This window comes from Phalacrocorax carbo, chromosome 6, assembly GCF_963921805.1.
Source record: "Phalacrocorax carbo chromosome 6, bPhaCar2.1, whole genome shotgun sequence".
NCBI classification, from domain to species: Eukaryota; Metazoa; Chordata; class Aves; order Suliformes; family Phalacrocoracidae; genus Phalacrocorax; species Phalacrocorax carbo.
The window spans coordinates 1,828,828-1,848,501 of NC_087518.1; the positions used below are offsets into that span (position 1 = coordinate 1,828,828).

Genomic DNA, 19,674 nt, shown 5'->3' on the forward strand with positions numbered 1-19,674 from the left:
GCATCACATGTTTTAGCTAACTGGAACATGAGGCAAACCCTGCCTTACCACTTAAACCCCTCTCCTGTCCACCCTCCCCACATCCCTGCAGGGTACGCTGAGTATGCCCTTCGAGTTGGGAAGAACAGGGAATCCACAGCCTCCTTGATTTCCAGAAGGCCCAATCGGATATTTTGACTCAGGAAAAAAAAAACTTCCTCCCCCTGCTATTGCATTTCTGTTGCTTCTGGCATGACTTTTCTAATTAGCGCGAGTTTTGATCGGCACCCCAAGCGCCACGTCAGTCTACTCGCGTGGCAGCGCCAGGGTGGTCACGAGCGTGCTCCCATCCCTTCCCCCCGTCCCCGCAGCGTTACAGCGGCACATGCCGCGTAATTACACACCTCGCTCAGGCCACACATCTCTGGACCCATTTAAATATAATTAACACTTAAAGCACACCGATTTTGGTCATACTTCTCTATCCCGTGAAACCTCCCGTCGTCATTAGAGAGGACTGCTCACTTCACACATTCAGGCAGGTGGATCTTGACCACCCAAACGTTTTCAAATAGACAGATCAAGGAGCTACTAGCTACACCACAGCCACGAGTCGGTAAAATTATTGCTGCTTGTTGCTTCTTCAGGAGGCTCTTTCCAAACCCTGATATTACAGCAGTCACTGGACAGCCTGGTTAATCAGTTCTCTCGCATAAAAGGCCCCCAAGGAGGCACAGCCACAGCAGGCACCAGGGAAGCACCCCCAAAACCGCTGCGCCCTCAAGGCCATCCCCTCCAGAGCACGGGCGGGTCCCACTGCACCGCGACCCCCCAAAACAGCGCCTGGGGGGTGGTCACAGCCGACCCCCGGAGTCAGGGGACAAGGTGCCATTTCCCCGTAGGGGATCAGGACCTGTATCTCCAGGCAGCTCTGCTCCGTTAAATAGCTAGGCAACAGGACCTCCTGACGCCTCACGGGATGTTTAAAAGCCAGGGAATTTGTTGACAGGCATTAAATCCCCTCAGAACTTCACCTAAGCTTTATCTGTGTAACACAAAAAATCTCCAGCGCAGCCCGAAGGAGAAAAAGCGGCTGCACTGCATCGGAGGTAGCGCCGGGGGCTGGATTATTCCAAGTTTCCCGACAAGGCAGGCTGCGGGTATGAAAAAAAACTTTATGCACTCTCCCTGTTATTCTCTTAATCTTGGAGGCATGACCTCCATCACCCCACAGGCAAAGCTGCTTGAAGCAGGGTATTCTTTTGGTTTTGTGCTTTATTTTTTATGAAGGATGTGGAATTACATGTTGGCTACATGAACAGCTCCTAGCATTAATTTAATTCTACAGAAGGTCTATGAAATGATAGAGTATTATTCAGCTAGAGTTTGTCCTTGACATAGAGAACACATTTCTGGTATGATTTTGCAACAGTGGATATTTGCAAATAAAGTAAATTTTAAATTATAATGAACACTGGCATTTGTCACTTCCTGCAGTATTAAATCCAAAACCATTTCCTTTAATGCCACATAAATATGCATTCGAACGAAAAGACAAATTTATGCAAATACAGGTTCCTTCGGTGATATCAACATAATGAAACAATTCCGGATTCCCCTCTCTAAAGCCCCTTTCTCCTCAGCGCAGCCGCCTTCTCCGCCCACTCCTTGGATGATGCTGCCAAGAGGATCCATCAGCTGCACCGTGGCAGCTCGGGAGCGAGCTGGTGCTCCACCTCGCAGGTAACGCAGGCAACCTGCGAAAGGGGAGCGCACGCTGTGGAACCAGCTTTGCAACCACCGGGGAGATGGGAACCTCCGATGGCTGCTTCAGAGCAGCGCCTGCCCTCTCCTCGTCCTTTTCCTTCGTGCACTTACTAACCTGGCCGGTGATCTATGTAATTCGGTCGGTGAACTGCGCATCGCGTGACGCTGTTTTTATTTAACGCAATGCCAGGGCAGTTACAGGGTGGGAGATCTGCGAGTTCATCTGGGGAACACGTCAGAGCTTATTCTTGCATCATGATGATGATGGGTTCCCAAACACGATATAACATCGTACGCTTCTGGAGGTGGGACTTGCATATATCAACCAATAACGAATGACATCGTCTACTTATTCTTCCTTACCAGGACAGGAAACAACCTCATATATTCCAATTTTCAAACCTTTATGACTCTGGATGGCAAATCAACTCGCCATGGATTTATACCTCTACTCCCTGAAGGGCCATCTAAAGTCCTCCAATGTTCTGGCATCTCTGGGGAAATTTAGATCTATTAACCCAGAAGAATAAGTTACCAGCATAAGGGCACGAGCGCACTGACACGGCAGTCCCACTTTCGAGACAGGTCTGCTCTATGTTTTACACCAGAACGGGAAAGCAAGCTGTAAAATTAGAGATTTCTGTCCACAAGATTATGATAGTTCAACTCAACACCGTAAGCCCGATGCAGCACAAGACACAGCATTTCCCTGTCCTCTCGGACCGCCTCTCGCTGACAATGGCATTGTTCAACCATTTGGCCTTCTTGGGACACCACCAAACGGAGCCAGGGGCCAGAAAAACACGGTGTATCCCACCAGAGATCCGATGTGCCTCGCACCGTACTGCTGAGTTGGCTGCCTCCATATCCCAGACCAGTAACCTTTGAGCCTTCAGGTAAAAGATTATGAATTTCCTCAACTGAACTGGTCAAGAGAAATGCTAAAAGCAAAGCAATACGAATCAGGCAGCGATGTGAAAGGTGAACAGCGATGGTATGACACAAGTCAATGGCTGGTAACAAGCAGTCTTCACATAATTTCTAGCTGTGGAGAGATAAAAGCTCAGCATTTTAAAATCTGTCACGTCAACATAATATAATGCTGTCCGTTGGAATAGTAGGAACTTGATAAGTCTCAGGGCTTTCTGTTTTCCCCAGAAATGATTGAAAACCACTAAGATTTCAAACTCTCTGAAGCTCCATAAGCAATTTCGGAATGAGAGTGCCTAGGAGCCATTACAGAGGCATCGCAAAGAACCGGAACGACTTTAAGAATCAAATATATGTTCTAGAAGAATAATGTAACAGTTGGTACAAAATAACATTCATTACTTCTATAGCATTTGCTGGAGGGAGGATGGGCGGTGCCTACCTGCCTCTCGGGAAATTTGCATGAAGGACTCGACTCCTTTTTCTCCATAATTCCCTTCAGATGCCAAAGTGGACACATAATTCCATCCCAAAGCTTTCACAATGTCCACCATTGCTTGTGCTTGGAAGGAATCTGGAGGAACCACGCGTGAGAAGAAATCATAGCGCCTGTCATCACTCAACTCTGGTGCAGTTGAGGCATAACTGATTTGTGGGATCTGTAGAAAAAAATAATTTCTGATAAATATACATATTCATATACTCATTGCACTTCTTGCAGCAGTTAGCTAACGCAGTCAGCTTCAGCTGAGCCTCAGCTCGCCTTCATTGTATCCATCTGTATTTCTCCACCATGTTCCTTTACAATGTACAAGCCAGAGAAACAATCTTTTCATTGACTTCAAGTGACACAAAAAAAAATAAATCATTAATCAATTGAAAACAACTGTATATGTGCACATTCATAACTTCTTCCTTTCAGGCAACCTTAATCAAATACAGCGCACACAAACCATTTTTCTTAGCGTGACCTTTTTATTGGTGTTCTGGTTTTACCAGCATCAGGTTACTGGGGATCCTGAACGCAACCCAGTTTAAATCTATACCCGCTGTTGCGGGTGGAAAGCCAGGTGGGCCCTTCATCGGTTTTTGGAGGATGAAGAACCTCTTAAACGTTAAACCGTGACTCCAGATTTAAACAAAAGGATGTTTATTTTTGATTCTTTCTGATGAACAGCAGCCACGGAGATTGCCGAGCGTGGGCACCTCTGTCCCACAGAGACAGCCCGGTCATGGTTCAGCTCTGTCCTAAAACTCTGCCTGCCCTTGACAAGCCAGCTCTTGCTTTTCCCTTCTCACAACAGACAGCGAAGGAGGCCGACGGCTCTTTTTATAACAGAGAGACTAGAATATTGTTCGGGGCTATTTTCTCCTTGATAACAAAGGTCCCTAAGCAGCTATCAAGCTGACAGCATGTTAATCCCAAAACACATTATGTAATTGTTTGAGTAACAGTCTGGGACTGTTCCTTAAATTAAGGAACCGGCTATAATTCTCACTTGAGATGCCAAGGAGGGAAAAGAAAGATTTGCAACGTACATAAACACCATCACGTATAATAATTTGAGAGTTCTGGACTGTGGAAAGGTCAGTATTTCATGCCTCAGCACAAAACATCTGCATTCTGCTATTCTGTCTCTGCATAGCCTTCCTACAAGCCTTTATTAGCTCTCCTGCCTTCTCAGAAGAATAAACATTGTATTTCCCCAGCTCAGTGCTGCAAAGGGCTCGGGGCTTTCGGTTCCCACAGAGGTCAGTGGCAGGTGGGAGCCAACGCAGCATTTCCGCAGCACGCACGCCTACCTGTACACCTGGGTACATGAGCGACGACTACAGTAAGAGCAGACCTCTAAAGCAAAATTGCTGCTGAAGACCCAGCAGATAAGTGAATTTTTCCAAACCACCCATAATTACTAAATACCCCAACATTTACTGAGACGTGTTCCTGTTTGTAAAGGCAGCATCTACTGGTTTACTAGAACCATAAGAAAGCATAACACACGACTTAAGGTCTGTTTAGCTTCGCTCAGCATCGGCCTAGAGCGAGACACGGCCCGTGGTCCTTGCTCAAAGCCCTGCACCGGCGAGACCCCCGCGCAGGGAGCTACCTGAACGGGGGCCCAGGCGCAGCACCGCTCTTGCTCGCTATGAATTATTAAACCTGAACAAACGCTTAAGCTTGCAGCGGGTGCTCGGGCTGTCACTGTGCGTGTTGGAGAAGTGAATCCCCTATCGCTTGGCGCGGTCTTTCCTTTGGATGCGTCGTGTCACTCCTTTGCACGTCTGCTAGCTTTACAGCCGCAGCGGTGGCTAATCAAGCTGAAAGCTGGGATGCCTTAGGTTTTTAATGCAAGACAGCAGCCGTCAACAAAGTCTTGCCAGATTTAGTTTAGATCTGTGGCTTGTGGACAGCACGTTGCCAGCAAGACCTTCCAGTCACAGAAAAATTAAAAAAGTGAAAACTGAGACTGCAGGGAAGAGCACAGCATGGTGATGACCGCTGGTACGTGATTTAGTTGGTCGGTATTTCACCTAGGGGCCAGGAAAGCTTGGGGACCACTCTCAAAGACAAACAGATCGATTACACCAATTTATCAGGGTTCTTTATTTTTAATCTACCTTGGGGATGACTTTCAGCTAACACCAACTCCTGCGGTTGCACAGAAAATGCTGGGCACTCCGGCCATCAAAAATAATTGAAATTCCTCATTTGTCTGTGCCTGCAATTGCTGTTGGAATAAATGATTGGTGACATTTTAGGCTCGCTCTCTTCTCATTTGAACAAAGCAGTTAACAGAGCTTGCTCAGCTGCTTATCAGCTTAATTCATCTATTCATTGGATGGTGGTGTATTAAGTGGAACAGTTAACCAGGCTGACTTTATGGGTGCTGTATACCCGTTATTAATGAGACACAACATAGAGTCCCACACACAGAGCCGTCCTGAGATAGCCGAGTGCTGGGGTTTAATTATAAACAAAGGAAAGGATAAAATATGATTTTTATCATCTGTGGCAAGTGTATGGATTCCAACTTGCCAGCAACTGCTTTTTCAACTAAAAATCAAAAGGAGGATATTCTGCACATTTACGAAAAGCAAAGCTTCTACAGATTTTCCTCCGTTGCTTGTGTTACTTAGGAGACTTTTTGGTTTTTTTAGTCTTTTTCCTCTGCCCATAAAATATTAACCACTTCTGGCTGTTTCAATCACTTGCGGTATATAAAGTTTATATTGGGGGTTTTAACCAGTGTTTCTTGCAGGATATCTAAAAGCAACAAAATTATATGTATGAGGAGTAGAATTTTCATAAGATTTTGTCTGACTACAGGGAGAAAAGTACTTAAATGGTTACAGTTAGACTGCAGCCAGTAGGGTTCAACTTTGTCCAGTATGTCAGAGCACGCTACCCCTAGGAAAGACGTTTTCCCTTCACGCACGTCTTCCCACACACACATCCCAGATGCAAACAGATGTTCAGTTTGGGCATCAGCTAAAATCTAACACTTCATCCTTCCTTCTTCTCTTCTGTTTTTTTAACATTCACACCCAATTGGATACGGACAAACCTCCCACGGACCAGGCTGAAAACCTTTCTCCCGTGCTTCACACCAGCTGGGCCTCCGCATTACTGTTTTGTTTTTACTGAGAGTGACTTTAGTTTGAAAAAGACACCACGGTGCTAACTCCGGTCAAGTCGCAGCGGCCAGGCACCCTCTCCTCTCTGAGATCTCTTCACAGGCTTGCACCAATCAGACCAACATCCAAAAGACAACATATACAGCGCTGCTGCGTGCTGATGGCTGCTCACCAGGTAAGCTCACAGACATGCACCTTCGGCGCCTGTGAATGCCAAAGTCCACTTGAAAATAAAAATGGATTGACCCAAGTCATCAAGAGCCAAACCAAAGCTGGCCAAACTTCAGTTTTCTGCTCCCAAAGACGATGAAGATGGTCTCACCATGCGAGGGGGGGGTAAAGGGGGGGCAAGGGAGAACAAGAAGGAAGGGCTATAATTTGAAAACTCTCCCATCATTAAATTCTTCCCCTTGGTCCACCTTTGAACACACACTGGCACAGGCCTCCCCCTCAGGGCAGGAGCCTCCCAGCTCACATCACACAAGCAAACCACCTGCCCCAGGGGCCAGGAGCGCAGTGGCTGGATGCACACAGACTGGATTTCAGTTCTGAAGGTGCAGAAAAGGTCTTAGTAAAGGTATCCACGTAAAACAGCAGTTTTACTAAATAGCTGGCGTTTAATAGCCAACTCTTCTCTACCGTGATCCATTCATAAAACCCATGTTCAGCGCTGCAGAAAGGCGCTGAACCATCAGCCCTGTAACGGGAAGCCTCCTGTTCGCACGCAGACGCAAGATGAAGGAGTGAAACACAGAACGACGACGCCAGGGATGCCTGAGCAGTAAAGGTGTCCTACTGCTGCCTAGCGTGCCCCCTACACGTCCTCTCAGAGGTAGCAATCCTTGCCAGCCTTTTGTTTTCCTTTTGAAAGCTGCTGATACGGTTCAGGCTGGCAAAATAAAAAGGTTGGAACTCCCCCTTCCCTACAGCTTTCCCCATTTTTGACAAGTTTTTAAACACATCACTCTTTTCTTAAGCCATACTCATTTGGTCCTGCGAGGGTCCAGTTTAAACATCACATCCCGCTGCCATGGGAACAACCGGGCTGTCAACAAACCCAGCAAGCATTGCAATGCCTTCGTGTCAGGATCACAGCACAGAGTATTTTGAATGAGGTTAGTATTTTTTAATTAACCAAATAAATATTTTTTGTCTCTTTACTGATCTATTTTTCCTTTGTTTTGGTAAAACCTGCTATTTGTCATCGATCTCTCACATTCAGATCTTTAGTTTAAAGAAGGAGGCTTTCTCTTCCATCACATTTTTCTATTTTCTGTTCTGAAACATGTTTGAAACATCAAAAAGCTCCAGGGAATTTTAGTCTGCTTTCCAAATGGCTCTAACATCTTGGCAGAAGAGTTGTGATCCATAACACGCAGGGGAGAAAAATCCCCCTGGCCCCTTAGGCAGCAAGGCTGTGAGCAAGAAAAGCCTGTGGTCCTCCTTCGTGTGCTGCCTGGCAGGCGGCGACGGCCGAAGGGGCACCCTCCTGAGCCTGCCCCGCCACGGCAAGACACGGCTGGAGCCGCAGCTTTCGGAAGGACGCCCAGGTCTCCGCAGATGAGTAAGCAGATCACGGATGTGGGAGGTAGATTTTCCTGGAGGCAGCCTTCGTGTTTACAGGACCATGGCAAACATCACACTCAGGAGTTCTACGTGTCATTTGCCTGGCTGATGTTCTGATTGCAGTAAGAGGGAATGATTAATGCTGGGAACATCGCATTAGTCAGTGATTAAATAAAGTTAATTTATTTTTAACATTGAACATTCTTCTTCATTTATTTCATTTTCTTCTGTTAATGAAAAGCTCTCTCTGGGTCGCACTTGGTTGTCTTGCTTTGAAAAGCAGGGCTGTTTTTGTGAGCAGCGGCACCAAAAGCCACAGCGGAAAACACACCGAGGATCAACATGCCTCTCCGACGGTCTCCTAAGTCACTCTTGGCAACATCAAACATCTTGGCAACATCAAACATCTTCCAGCAATGGGTTTGAACCGCATCTTTCAGTGTAAAAAGCAACAGAAATACAAACTTGTTTTTCCAATTCTTCATTTCAAACTTATTTTGTATTATCACCTCATCCCGTACCCTCCTCCTCCTCTCGCTGTTCAGGAGACCCTTTTCTTCAAGCAAAACGACAGAAAGCGGCGAGCTCCGAGCTGCTAGCCAAGCGTCTCGACTGGAAACGCGCAAGAGAGCCAGTGCCAGGAGACAAGCCAGCTCCCTCCAAAGCTGCCGTAACCGCCAGACGCGTTGAGCCTACGGCCCGCGCCCTCCTACCCCTGCCCGGCCAACAACCTCGCAAATCAGCGGAAGCACAGAAATAATTACTTGCTACTATGCTACTTCAAATGCGAGTTAGGCTACATCTTCTCCGTAACTTATTAAAAGATTAATAAAATGGTGCACCTGAACCCAACTCACCGAATGACAGCAGTCAGAGAGCTTCAGAAAAGGCAATTTCCCGAAGGACCGTGCGCAATTAAGATAATGCATGAGTACACCTGTTGAGATATTAATGAGCTCCCACCAGGGTAATATTAAGTTCACAGTTTGCTGCATTTTTACTTTCAACTTCCTATTAAGTTTTATTGATATGATTTTCTGACAATAGAAGAAAAAAATACCCTACTTTGATAAAGGTTCTTGAACTCATCTCATTTGGCAGAGCAGTGTCAGTCTACACAAATTGCAAAATCCTGCCAATAACTTAACTTCACAAAAATAAGATGCTTGAAGACTTTTCACTTGGCTGCAAAACTCTTTGGTGTGAACTGATGGATGACTAACAATCTCGAATCTGTTTAGGTCTCAGATTTTATTCATGTAGAAACCTATCGTGTCAGGATTTAATCATCAGTTACTACAACTACTCTTTGTTCACCATTTACATCTCAAATTGCATAACAAACAGCTTCAGCATCCTGTGAACTGCATATAATTGTTTTCATTGCCTTGAATTAAAATTATCTGAAGTTTCTAACCAGCGGTTTTCTCTGGGCAAAACTCCTCTGTGCTTTCTTCATCTTCACTTTGTTTCAAACAGGAAGAAAATTTTACCCAAGACAAAATAAGATCAGATTATGACTCAAGGCTTGCAAGGGTAATAGGAATGAATCTTCCTGCGGATTTCCACTAGGCCAGAGGAAATCGGCTCCACTTCGTCAGGAGCCGATACCCGCGGGGGGGTGCGTGGCCCCGGGTCTCGCCTGCCCTGCAGCAGCCGGTGGCCTCGCGGCACGGCGGCCAGCTCATCGACACGGGGGCGTATACAGCAAGTAATGTCTCTGCCTTTTGTTCTCCTCCTCGCCAGCCCTTCCAGCGACTAAACACTGCTAAATCGGTAGCTTTGGGTAGATTTTCTCGAGGTGTCAATCTAGCAGCACGCGCCCTATTTCTGTCCTGAAAGGTGCATATGAAAACAAATATTACTGCAATTATTGCTCTAGGGCTCTTAAAAGACTGGGGAATAATATTCCCAACAGTCTTAGGTAATGATGAGAACAAATCCTTCTAAAGTGCTTCGATAATCCCTCCTTATTATGTTTTATGATAGAATTTTAGAAGTGGTGCATTTCAAGCTGTTTTTTATACTCAACAATCAAATGTTGACAATGAGAAAATGAGGCAAAACAATTAACAAAAAAAGTTTTCATGTAAATCAATTTTAAGAGCAATAGAAAGTATTTCTGCACAGCTCTGCCACAGCCTGTAAGGTGTTTACATACGGCAAACCCGCTACGTGCAGAAGTTACACCACAAGAGCAAATTCTTCTGAGCGGTGAACAAAAGCAGCACATCTAAAGAAGGGCATTTGTATAACAGAACATTTTCAAGACCATTAATCTATTTACAGTTCACCTCAGTTTCTCTCCCTCTGTTTACCAGTTACTAAAGCTACCAGTGTTCAAACAAGGTCCTGTTTGCTCACATCACCACCTCTCTTACTTGATCCCACGGTGAATTCCTAATGATGTGTTAGAGATCAACACAATCACCTACAAGGGAATTGGATAGATATTTGATAAGGTGCAGAAATACAAATATAAACAACATCAAATACAAATGAGAAGCTGAGCCTGGAGGAGGAGAAGAGCATTTAATAAAGCAAATATCTTCAAGAGCAACACAGGAAACACTAAGAAAACAAACCCAATGAACTGTTCACGTGCATGAATTTTGCCGATATACAAGTTGGCCCGTGCCACCACACCTCGCCACGCTGTGCGAGCTCCCCGTCGCACCACTTGACTTCAGCTAATAGGTCTTCTCTCAACTCGACCTTATAGACCACAAGGACTATTAACAAGTCAACCAAAGAGCAAATCCCGCTTTCCCCAGCAAGTGCTCAGCATCTGCAGTTGAGGATGTATGTCAGAGCTCCCAAGGCTCACGTAAGGTTCTCTTGGTGGGAATTTTCAAGAGGGATGGCAAAACTCCATACTCACGGAGAACTGCAGGTGTTCTTGGCAAGTTGTCAATGACAAACGGGATGAGGTCACTACTTTGTGGACCTCTCAGTATCAGATAATTCAAGAGTTACAGTGATAGGAGAATAAAGTAGTGTCAGGAAGGGTAATGCACTGACAAAACATGGGGAACTACAGGGAGAAGTTATCTGTAATTTCATTTCACTGAATTAGCTTGCTGTGCAGCACAGACTTCAGTTTCAATACGTAATGAATAAACATTAGAAGCTCCATGCAGATTGTTGGGTGGAAATTAAGAGGGAAGGCCAGTCCTGTTAAAGGATTTACTGTAATTGAACAGTGCAGTAATAGACTTTAACAGAGCTGTTAGGAGAGCGATGCACCACTGCTCTGATGTCCCAACAATACAGCGCAACACATGTACCGTCGTGCTTCCAGAGCAATGCTTCTGGTTAATAGGACCTTTTAAAATCCACAAGTCCTTTATTACCAATTTTATAATGGATGCAATCCACAACTGAAACAAACACCTCCAATGCTATTTTGGGTTTCTCAAATAACCGGCCTTCTAACTAAACGCGTTTAGTTAGAATTTCTTTTAATTTATTTCAAACCTGAAAAGAGCATATGAAAGAGCTCATTTCCAGGCACATAAATCAACCTTCTTCCCTAGCATAATTGTCACAGCACTAAAGTGGAAAGACATCCTGAATAATATTGGCAAGCTGGGAGTATTTTCCACGTCTACAAGGTCTCTCCCGCTTCCTTTCTAGACTAAGAAAGTACTTGTATGAATTACTCCAGAAAAAAATAATTCTAGTAATTAAGGGAACAATAATTACAGCAATTCGCACTGTCCACGTGGCTCATGGGAGCACTTTGGCAACTCAGAGGTAGGAAGAAAAAAATTACAAACACACAGTTAAATGAGAGGTGTCCCTAAATATGAAATGCCCCTATATTTCATCGTGATGACCTGCGCCCTACAACTAGGTCTACTTGTGCCACCCATGAGCTCATGGCATAGCTCAGGCTTTTCCAGCTGCCAAGAACGAGGTGACCTCTCAGCTTTTAAATGCTGAACGATCCTTGGATAGATGGCTTGAAACAAGGATCCACAAATTTAAAATTAATCTCAGCATGAAAACAAGCACCTCATCTCCTTTTCTGGCTGTAAATAATACTGTCCTTCTAACAAGTAAGGACATAACACCTGTCTCAACAAGTTTACGTAGTGTGGATTAAGAATTGTCCATTTATACTGTTATCTTTAATACTTCCATTTTTCCAATCTGTGCACTGTGTGCTCAGGCACACAAAGACAGATACCCGTGTCTCACTAAACATATTCCGAGTGGCTAAGATCTACAAATTCTTGTACTGCGTCAACTTATAATGGACCTACAGGCTCACTGCATCCCTGTGTGATACACAAGTCTTGTATGCGTATACAGGTGATGACTACTCCATCACTTCTCTTCCATAAATGAAATTTCAGAACAATCTCTTCCATGACACTGCCTTCCTCTCAGAGCAAAGTTCTCCCATTCCTTGTGCCCGCAGGCACTTTAACCTGCTCCCACCTGACCGCAGAGCTAGTCCTGGCTCTTCCACACCACCATAAGACAGTAAAAACACTTGAATCAATAAACTAGAGAAACAAAAAGTCCTACCAGTCGCGCTTATCTACTGTGCAGTAGGAGGAGGTACAAGAGCGAAGTGGGTAGCGTAACGCGTGGGTTGCAGTTCCAGGACTTGGTCCCTGAGGCAAGGCCACCTGCATTATCTTCATATAAAGCACGCAGCCACCAAAGATCTGCTCAAAGACTGACTGCAAATGGAGAAGCAAACAAAGTCATGAGGCAGCAATAGAGATATAACCTACTTTGCTGGATGCTTTGAGATTTACAGCTCCAGAAAGCGCCTTTGTTGAAGTTAACAGGTTAATAACCTCTTCTGTGGGCAAAGAGCATTCTTTATAATCAAACTCCTTTGAGCAGAGTCGATGAACCAATTCAAAAAGTTTCTGATTCTTAAAAATAATTCATTCAAACCTTTGGACCAAGCTGTGCCAAAACGCACAGTTCCCACTGGACCGCTACCACAAAAATAGCACACCTTTGAGGAAGGCAGAGTAAGACTCCAACACCGCTGCCAATATTGCACATTGTTTTAGAAATAGGTGAGGCCCAAGTGGAATTCGACTGTTCTTTCACTTCGTGCCCTTTAGAGGATTACCGAAATAAAAATCTCAGCCTCTGCTGTAGCTTGGACACAAAAGCTTCCTACCTATGGAAGACTACGCCTTTAAGAGACAAAATGTACGTTCCTCTGTTTAACAAAAGCCATCGTGTTCTTTAACATTTGTCAGCTGTTGCGTTATAGCACACCCACAACAACAACAACAACAACAAAGGTTCTTTTTGTTTGCAGGTATTATTTGTGTTTGCAAGACCAGCCGTTATCATCTGAATTGTTAATTTTCCCAGTAGGTTGTTGTACCTTGGGACTTGCTTCGCTTCGAAACATTACTTGAAAAAAATTGCAAAAAATGACCCAGAAATCAGTATTTGAATTTACACTGAAATGGAAAAAGGTTTTTATAGATACACACTTGCCCGATTTCTGTGTACAAAATTCCTCTTTGGGCACAAAGTTGTGTTTTTGTGATCATGAAGAGGATCGCTTCTAAGTGATCACTTCTCAGAAGTAAAATTAGTTTTTATTTATATTAGATTTTAATGTCTCTTGTTTTCTCTATATTTTGGTATCATAATATTAAATCCAAAATTCAGTTTTTACTTTTTTAGTATTATTATTTCTAGCCCTGGATATATAAAGAGCGTTCCTCACTCTGAGGGAAGGCTGCCCAGAAGCCAGCAGTCCCCCCAGCAGCCGATGAGCTGCGCAGCCCCGGCCGCGCAGCCGGTCCCTCCCAGCACCGCGCGCCGGCGACGCGCACGGCCGAGGACTGGCGGGCTTCAAACTCCACCATCCCTTTGCCTCCCTTCGCATATCGCGGAGGTGCATTTGCACCCCCTGATGCAGGCACAGGCACAGGCTCCTTCCCGCGCGCAGGCCGGGCCCGTGCCCCCGACATACGGACGCGTGCAGACAGGCAGAACCCCAGACTTGCCCCAGCTGACGCAGCACACGCATCCAGGTGTGGAGAACCTCTTACAGCTCCCACCTGCAAACAGAACTATTTCTCTACTGCACCAGAGAGATTATTGGCAACAAAGACAAAGGAACATGTACTATTATGAAACTTCAGCACTCAATGTGTTGAAGTGAAGTGTGTAACTTGTTAAAAATTTTAGCTGGCTCGTTCGTACACTAGCAAGGCGATAAAGCTCTGCTGGTCTGCGGGTCTGGCGGGTGAGATATGACCAGCACAGCACATTTATATATACTAGTGCATATTCATTGATTTTACAATACTAACTAGAATATTCCTCCTAGGGTACATCAGTTAAAAAATCAGTGGTGACTGCCCATCCATTGCAATGCAAGAATGCACAGCTCTTCATATTTTAGCTCTGGCCCTGATAGAATGAAAGCTTGAGAGCAGCATTAAAATAATAGATGGTACTCTGCGAGAGGGAATTTGAAATCTTAACAAAGCATCAAAGGATCTTGTCTATTACGAGCTAATACTTCAAGCCAATTTTTAGCTGAACTCACGTTAGGTGATGGGAGTACAGGGACCCTATAACCTTTGCAACGGCCACATTTTGGTAATCATACGGTACAAGAGCTGCTTATGCAGCAATAGGCTTTTCAACCTCGTGCTGTGATTCAAATTCAGCCTACAAATAACATACATGGATATTCTGTCCCATGACGCCACGATGTCTAAAACATAATTACAAAGATACTGTATGAAAAAGAGAGAGTGAACAAGTTTAAAAGAGGCATATTCTCTATTCTTTGAGTTTGCAAATCTGCTTTTGGGGTTGTTTACTTCTAGCACAGCCTAAGAAAGCATAAGCGCTATCTCCAGCAGATAAAACGGGCAACAGTATTTCAAAGGGAAGAAACCAAGGTCTGCCCGTTAAATACTACAGATAAAATAACTTGTGTCAAAAATATAGCTGTGTTTGTACCACGTTGCTAAGAATAAGATGAACGTTGCCTAACCCATCAGGCGCTCGGGCATGGGAAAGGACGCTGCCTTACGTAGGCTCACATTTTGGAGAGGCTGACATCAAGACTTTCCAAGCCTTGCACAAGGGAGCCGAGGGCATGGCTGCCTCTTACATGGCCTGAACACACGCTTTCGAGATCTTCTAGATGCCAGCAAATAATCCCTTAAGCACCAGAGCCTCCTTCCTACAGCATGCAGGCCTACATCCAGCAAGGCATTCTCTGAAGGGTCATTTCAAGCATTCAAAGAAGTGCTGAGCAGAGAACCAGAGTCCTCATGTGCCCTGAGCTCAGGTGTGGGACATGGTAGCAGTAGGTAGAGTTGTTTCTTCTCCTTTGATGTACACCATTCCCATACACTGTCTGCATTTCCAAAAACGAAGAGGTCGGTCGCTGTGACCAGACAGAGGAGCGATGTATGTACACCAAGTATATATACAAGCGTAAATAGGCTTGCCGTGATTGGAGCTCACACATCCAAATACTGACTCACTAATTCTAATTATTTTGAAAATAAATCAGAACCAGAAGATAAACGCAGCAAAGCAGCTTTTATGTTTTATTTATGTGTACACATTGCTCCCTTCATTGCAAACATATAATTGAACCTTATATTGTCTATGCGTGTTTTAAAAGGTTTTTAATCTGCAAGTATAAATCTCATTGATTTTGAAAGTAGCCCGATAAAGACAACAACAGTAAAGACTTATTCAGCAGGCAGGCTGAAAGAGAGCAAAGCTCGATAGCCTAATGTCGTTTTCTGAAAGTAATACAGAGAGACACACAAACCCACTACGGTGGAAACAAAACTGCAGCGTGGTACAACGTGAAACAATCGTCCCTCAAAGCTTAGTTATTAGACTAAATGAAAGCTGTCGGGTTAGTATTTGAGCATCTCTCATAACTGCGTTTCTAGGTGAGCATCCGCGCTTATGTCGTGGAAAATAAGGCCGTGGTTTGAATATTTATTCCTAAGTTTTCAATATAGCAGAGTGTCCTATAGTCCAGGAGAATAGAGCCTATGGCCTTCTTGTCTTTACAGAGTAACACACTTAAAATCTGTCAATACCAATTTATCTACATTAAGTGTTAATGTACAATTTCATTGTGAAGTTAAACTTCCGGCAAGCGGCTGAATATCACGGTGGGCACAACTCAGTTCCTGCGAATGATCTTCACTCATCAGATATGTCAAAATTGAGACTCTTATAACATCTCCAAGTGGTCTTCACTTTAACGGAGAGCCTTGCAGAGAGAGAATTCCTCCAGCTCCCCTCCCCTAGATCCTCTACAAAAAACCCGCAGGGATATGAGCTTGCAGGCAGCAAAATGGTGTTACAAACGGGGTTTCTGGAGCTCACTGCTCTCCTTATGCCCTTCCACATAACATTGGGAGTATTTTTACATTTAAAAATGCGTCAAATAATACTGAAAACTATGTTTCTAATGTGCTCACATATTCGTGGTTGCCTGAGTGGTTTTGTTTAAGCTGAAACTATTTCATTTTGGATCGGCACGTTATTAAAAGGTTGAGACAAGAGCAAAACTGTGGGTTAAAAAGAATAGGTGTAAGCTCCTATTTGAATCTCCTGCTTCGGTTCTGGTCAATTCATGTCTACATGCTTCAACAGGCTTTTTCACTGATTCCTTCTGCCCTGGAAATGGCTCTCTGTGCTGACCACAGAGGATGCCCAGGGTGAAACCATGGTTAAGTAACTACGACTGGACGCGATGAATACACAGCTCTAGGACTAATCCTCACGTATGAGCACAGCGATATACCCCCCCATAGCAAAACATCCGCCTGGACTTACGGGAACAGCATTGCTTCTGCAGGCGTCCCCAGCGGCGCCAAGGCGCACAAATTCCTGAGAAGCCAAAGGGTCTCCTCCCGAGCCCGCGCTGCTCCGACGCGCTGCTGGGGGAGCGCTGGTACCCGCACACGGCACCGTGCGTGGGGCTAAGAGGAATAAGGAATCACCTCCCAGCTACCGGTTAGTGTTCTGGATATCGTACAAACGCCTAACACCCCGTGGTAGCAATCAGGATGAGGCTGAATACGTAAGGCAGATTATCCCACGTCTGCACGTACGGTGTTAGTTTTCCTTCTTGTCATAAATTGATGCCTACCACTGCTGGAGACAATTTATGACCTAAACGAACTCAAGGATAACATCTAACCTGTTGGTCCCTCTTCTTTAACCAACACAGATTGTCTTCTTTCACTTTACAAGACACACAAGAACTCCTGAGATGCGCCGAGTTTCAGTGGCAGCCAGTGCATACAGCAAAGAATTCTTTCCTACAGTAAGAGAAAGTTGCTGCGCGGGGGGAACAACTCCACTATGTGTTTTTATCTCATAACCCTTATGAACAGCGTGGCGAACAGGAAACTCCTGTGTGCAGTTTAAGTAAAGATAGGATACAAACGGGTTCTCGGTTTCAGACACCTGGAGCAGCGTCTCCATTTAAGAACAGTCGTTACAAGCCTTTCCTTCAGATGCGTTCGTTAGCGCTAAAGCAGCAGCCTAGGATACTAGCGTTTGCCTCTGCACAACAAAACCCTTGATCAATTATTTGTATCCCTATTAAAAGTTATTTAGCGCCCTGTTAAAAATTATCACCTGCTGCAGCAATGACAACTCTACCAGAGGGGAAAAAAAAAAATCTTGCTGTTAACCCACAGCAAGAGAAATTTAATGTAAAAAGCTTTACAGTAGACAAACAGGCTACGTGAACTACAGCCAGGACTAAGCTTGAACTACAAACTACAAATTGCATGAGAACGTTACAAGTGTGATGCCGGTCCCAGGACCTTCCACTGAAATACAACGTTCATTTCAGAGCTCCGAAATGTAATCAGGGAAAACATGCGGGTTTCAGGCAAGCTTGCACTTGTTTTCAGTTCGCGGCTTTCACAGTTCTAAGGTTTTTCAAACAAAACACCTAGAGCAGATCTGTCCGGTGGGGCTGGAAGAGGCAGGTGGATGGAGGGCAGAGGGAAGGTCCTGGTCCCAGCGCCGGGGAAGCCCACGTCCCGCTCCTGGCCAGCCCCGGGACGGGCTGCAGCTGCACGCGTGCTCCGCGATGCCCCGCTTTGACCCCCACCTCCTCCCAGTTCCCAACACGGCTGCGTCCCCGCTGCTCCGTAACACGACAAGCGAAGGCAAGAAAACCTCAGCCGCTGAAAAGCCCCAGCCTTTGACAATAAGGTGCCTGTCCCACAAAATCACTGGAGCTAAGCTGGGCGTCTTCCTAAAGGATATTTTCCTGGTGGACTACAGCTGGATGCAGCAGCTGACACAGGCTGTATCAGGTAGGAAACCAGATCTGAGCACGAGGGCCATAATCCTTTCCTTGGGAATCTCATCCCTCAGCATCCATAATATATCCCTGCCTGGTTCTCTTCTCCCTGGCCCTGAGAGCCTGACTCTTACCCTCCCTGGAAACACTCACAGGCCAGCTCCCCGGATTCTTTCTCCATAACCTTGTAATCTTCAAACTCATCCCCAAACGCTTCGGGTCCCACCCCGGTGCCGACGACCCCCGGCAGAGCCCTCTGCCCCGTGGTCCCTGAGCACGCCAGCCTTTTCTCCCACGGCATCCCCCCCCGCCCCGGCACGCTGCAGCCGACACGTTGACCTTTGCAGCCAGTCCGCCTTCCCCCCAGAGCTCCTCCTCGGTGCGAGACCCCCCTGTTCCCGCACGGCCGGCGACGCCGCTTCCACCGCCTGACCGGTGCCTGCAACTGCTTGTCCTCGGCCTTGCACCCGAGACGCCGCCTGCTTATCCCCCACGGACGAGCGCTGGGCTGGAGGCAGAGGGGGAGGGAGGCACCGCCGAGACGAGCGCTCCGACGGTACGCGACGCTCCGCGCCCCCTTCGTCGCCCACAAGGTCGAGAATTCGCTCCTTGGAAATAAGACAGTCGTGGGCAGCATTAAATATTCCTTTGGTAAGTTTAAGCGGCGCTTCTGTAGGGACACTGAGCTGACCCTGGGCGCGGGGATGAGTTTCCCCAGCGAGACCGTGCGATTATATTTAGACTGCCTTTGATTTTGTGTTTTCTTTAATCCAAAATAAACATTCTGATGAGTAAAGAGGCCTGTGGTGTCCTCTGAGCCTAAGGAACCGAACAAGGTCCTTCAGGACACAGACTTCAGGCATAAAGGAGGGCGAGGAAATGCGGCAAGAAGAGATGTAAGCGAGAATGGATCATAATTATGGCAGAAGTCTGCATTTGACATTTCTTCGACTACATATACAAGAATTATAGGGCATAGTGAAGTTTCAATGAATATCCATACCTTTTTATTTCCTTATATTTCATCTCTGGCCTTTTACAAAGTGTATCATCACCATGTAATACTACATATATATAAATATTTATGTATTATTACAGGAAAAACACAAGGCAATCACACTTTTACCTTCACTGGTTGTCTTCACCTCCACATTAAGCTTGCCAGCCAAATAATTACATTTCCTCTTATCTAACTTGTGGGAAAACAAATTTAATAACAGAAATACAGCTAGAAAGACAAATACTTAGGGGAGAATAATTTTCAGACTTAAACTTCACAAGCCCGATAGATTATTTTGGACACTGGATAATTACTCGGCATGTCTTTATCGCAAAAGTGCCCGGACATTCTAATTAATCCAAATTGCTTTCTAAGGGCCATGTTATTAGACACATGCAGAAGCAACCAGATATAGAAATATTTTTTTTTTTTTTTAAGGGTCTTGAACAGCTTTCGGCATCCTCATGAAAGCTGCACCACAGGG

General features: G+C 45.4%; 1 protein-coding gene across 2 annotated transcripts in view; it reads right to left on the bottom strand.

The window, feature by feature from the left end:
- GRM7 (glutamate metabotropic receptor 7) overlaps nucleotides 1-19,674 on the bottom strand; it is a 308,776-nt gene that overhangs the window by 202,264 nt on the left and 86,838 nt on the right. For both annotated transcript variants that reach the window (XM_064453417.1, XM_064453416.1), the window contains exon 2: nucleotides 3,119-3,335. In XM_064453417.1, the coding sequence (XP_064309487.1) occupies nucleotides 3,119-3,335 (217 nt within the window). The remainder of the gene's footprint in view (nucleotides 1-3,118; nucleotides 3,336-19,674) is intronic.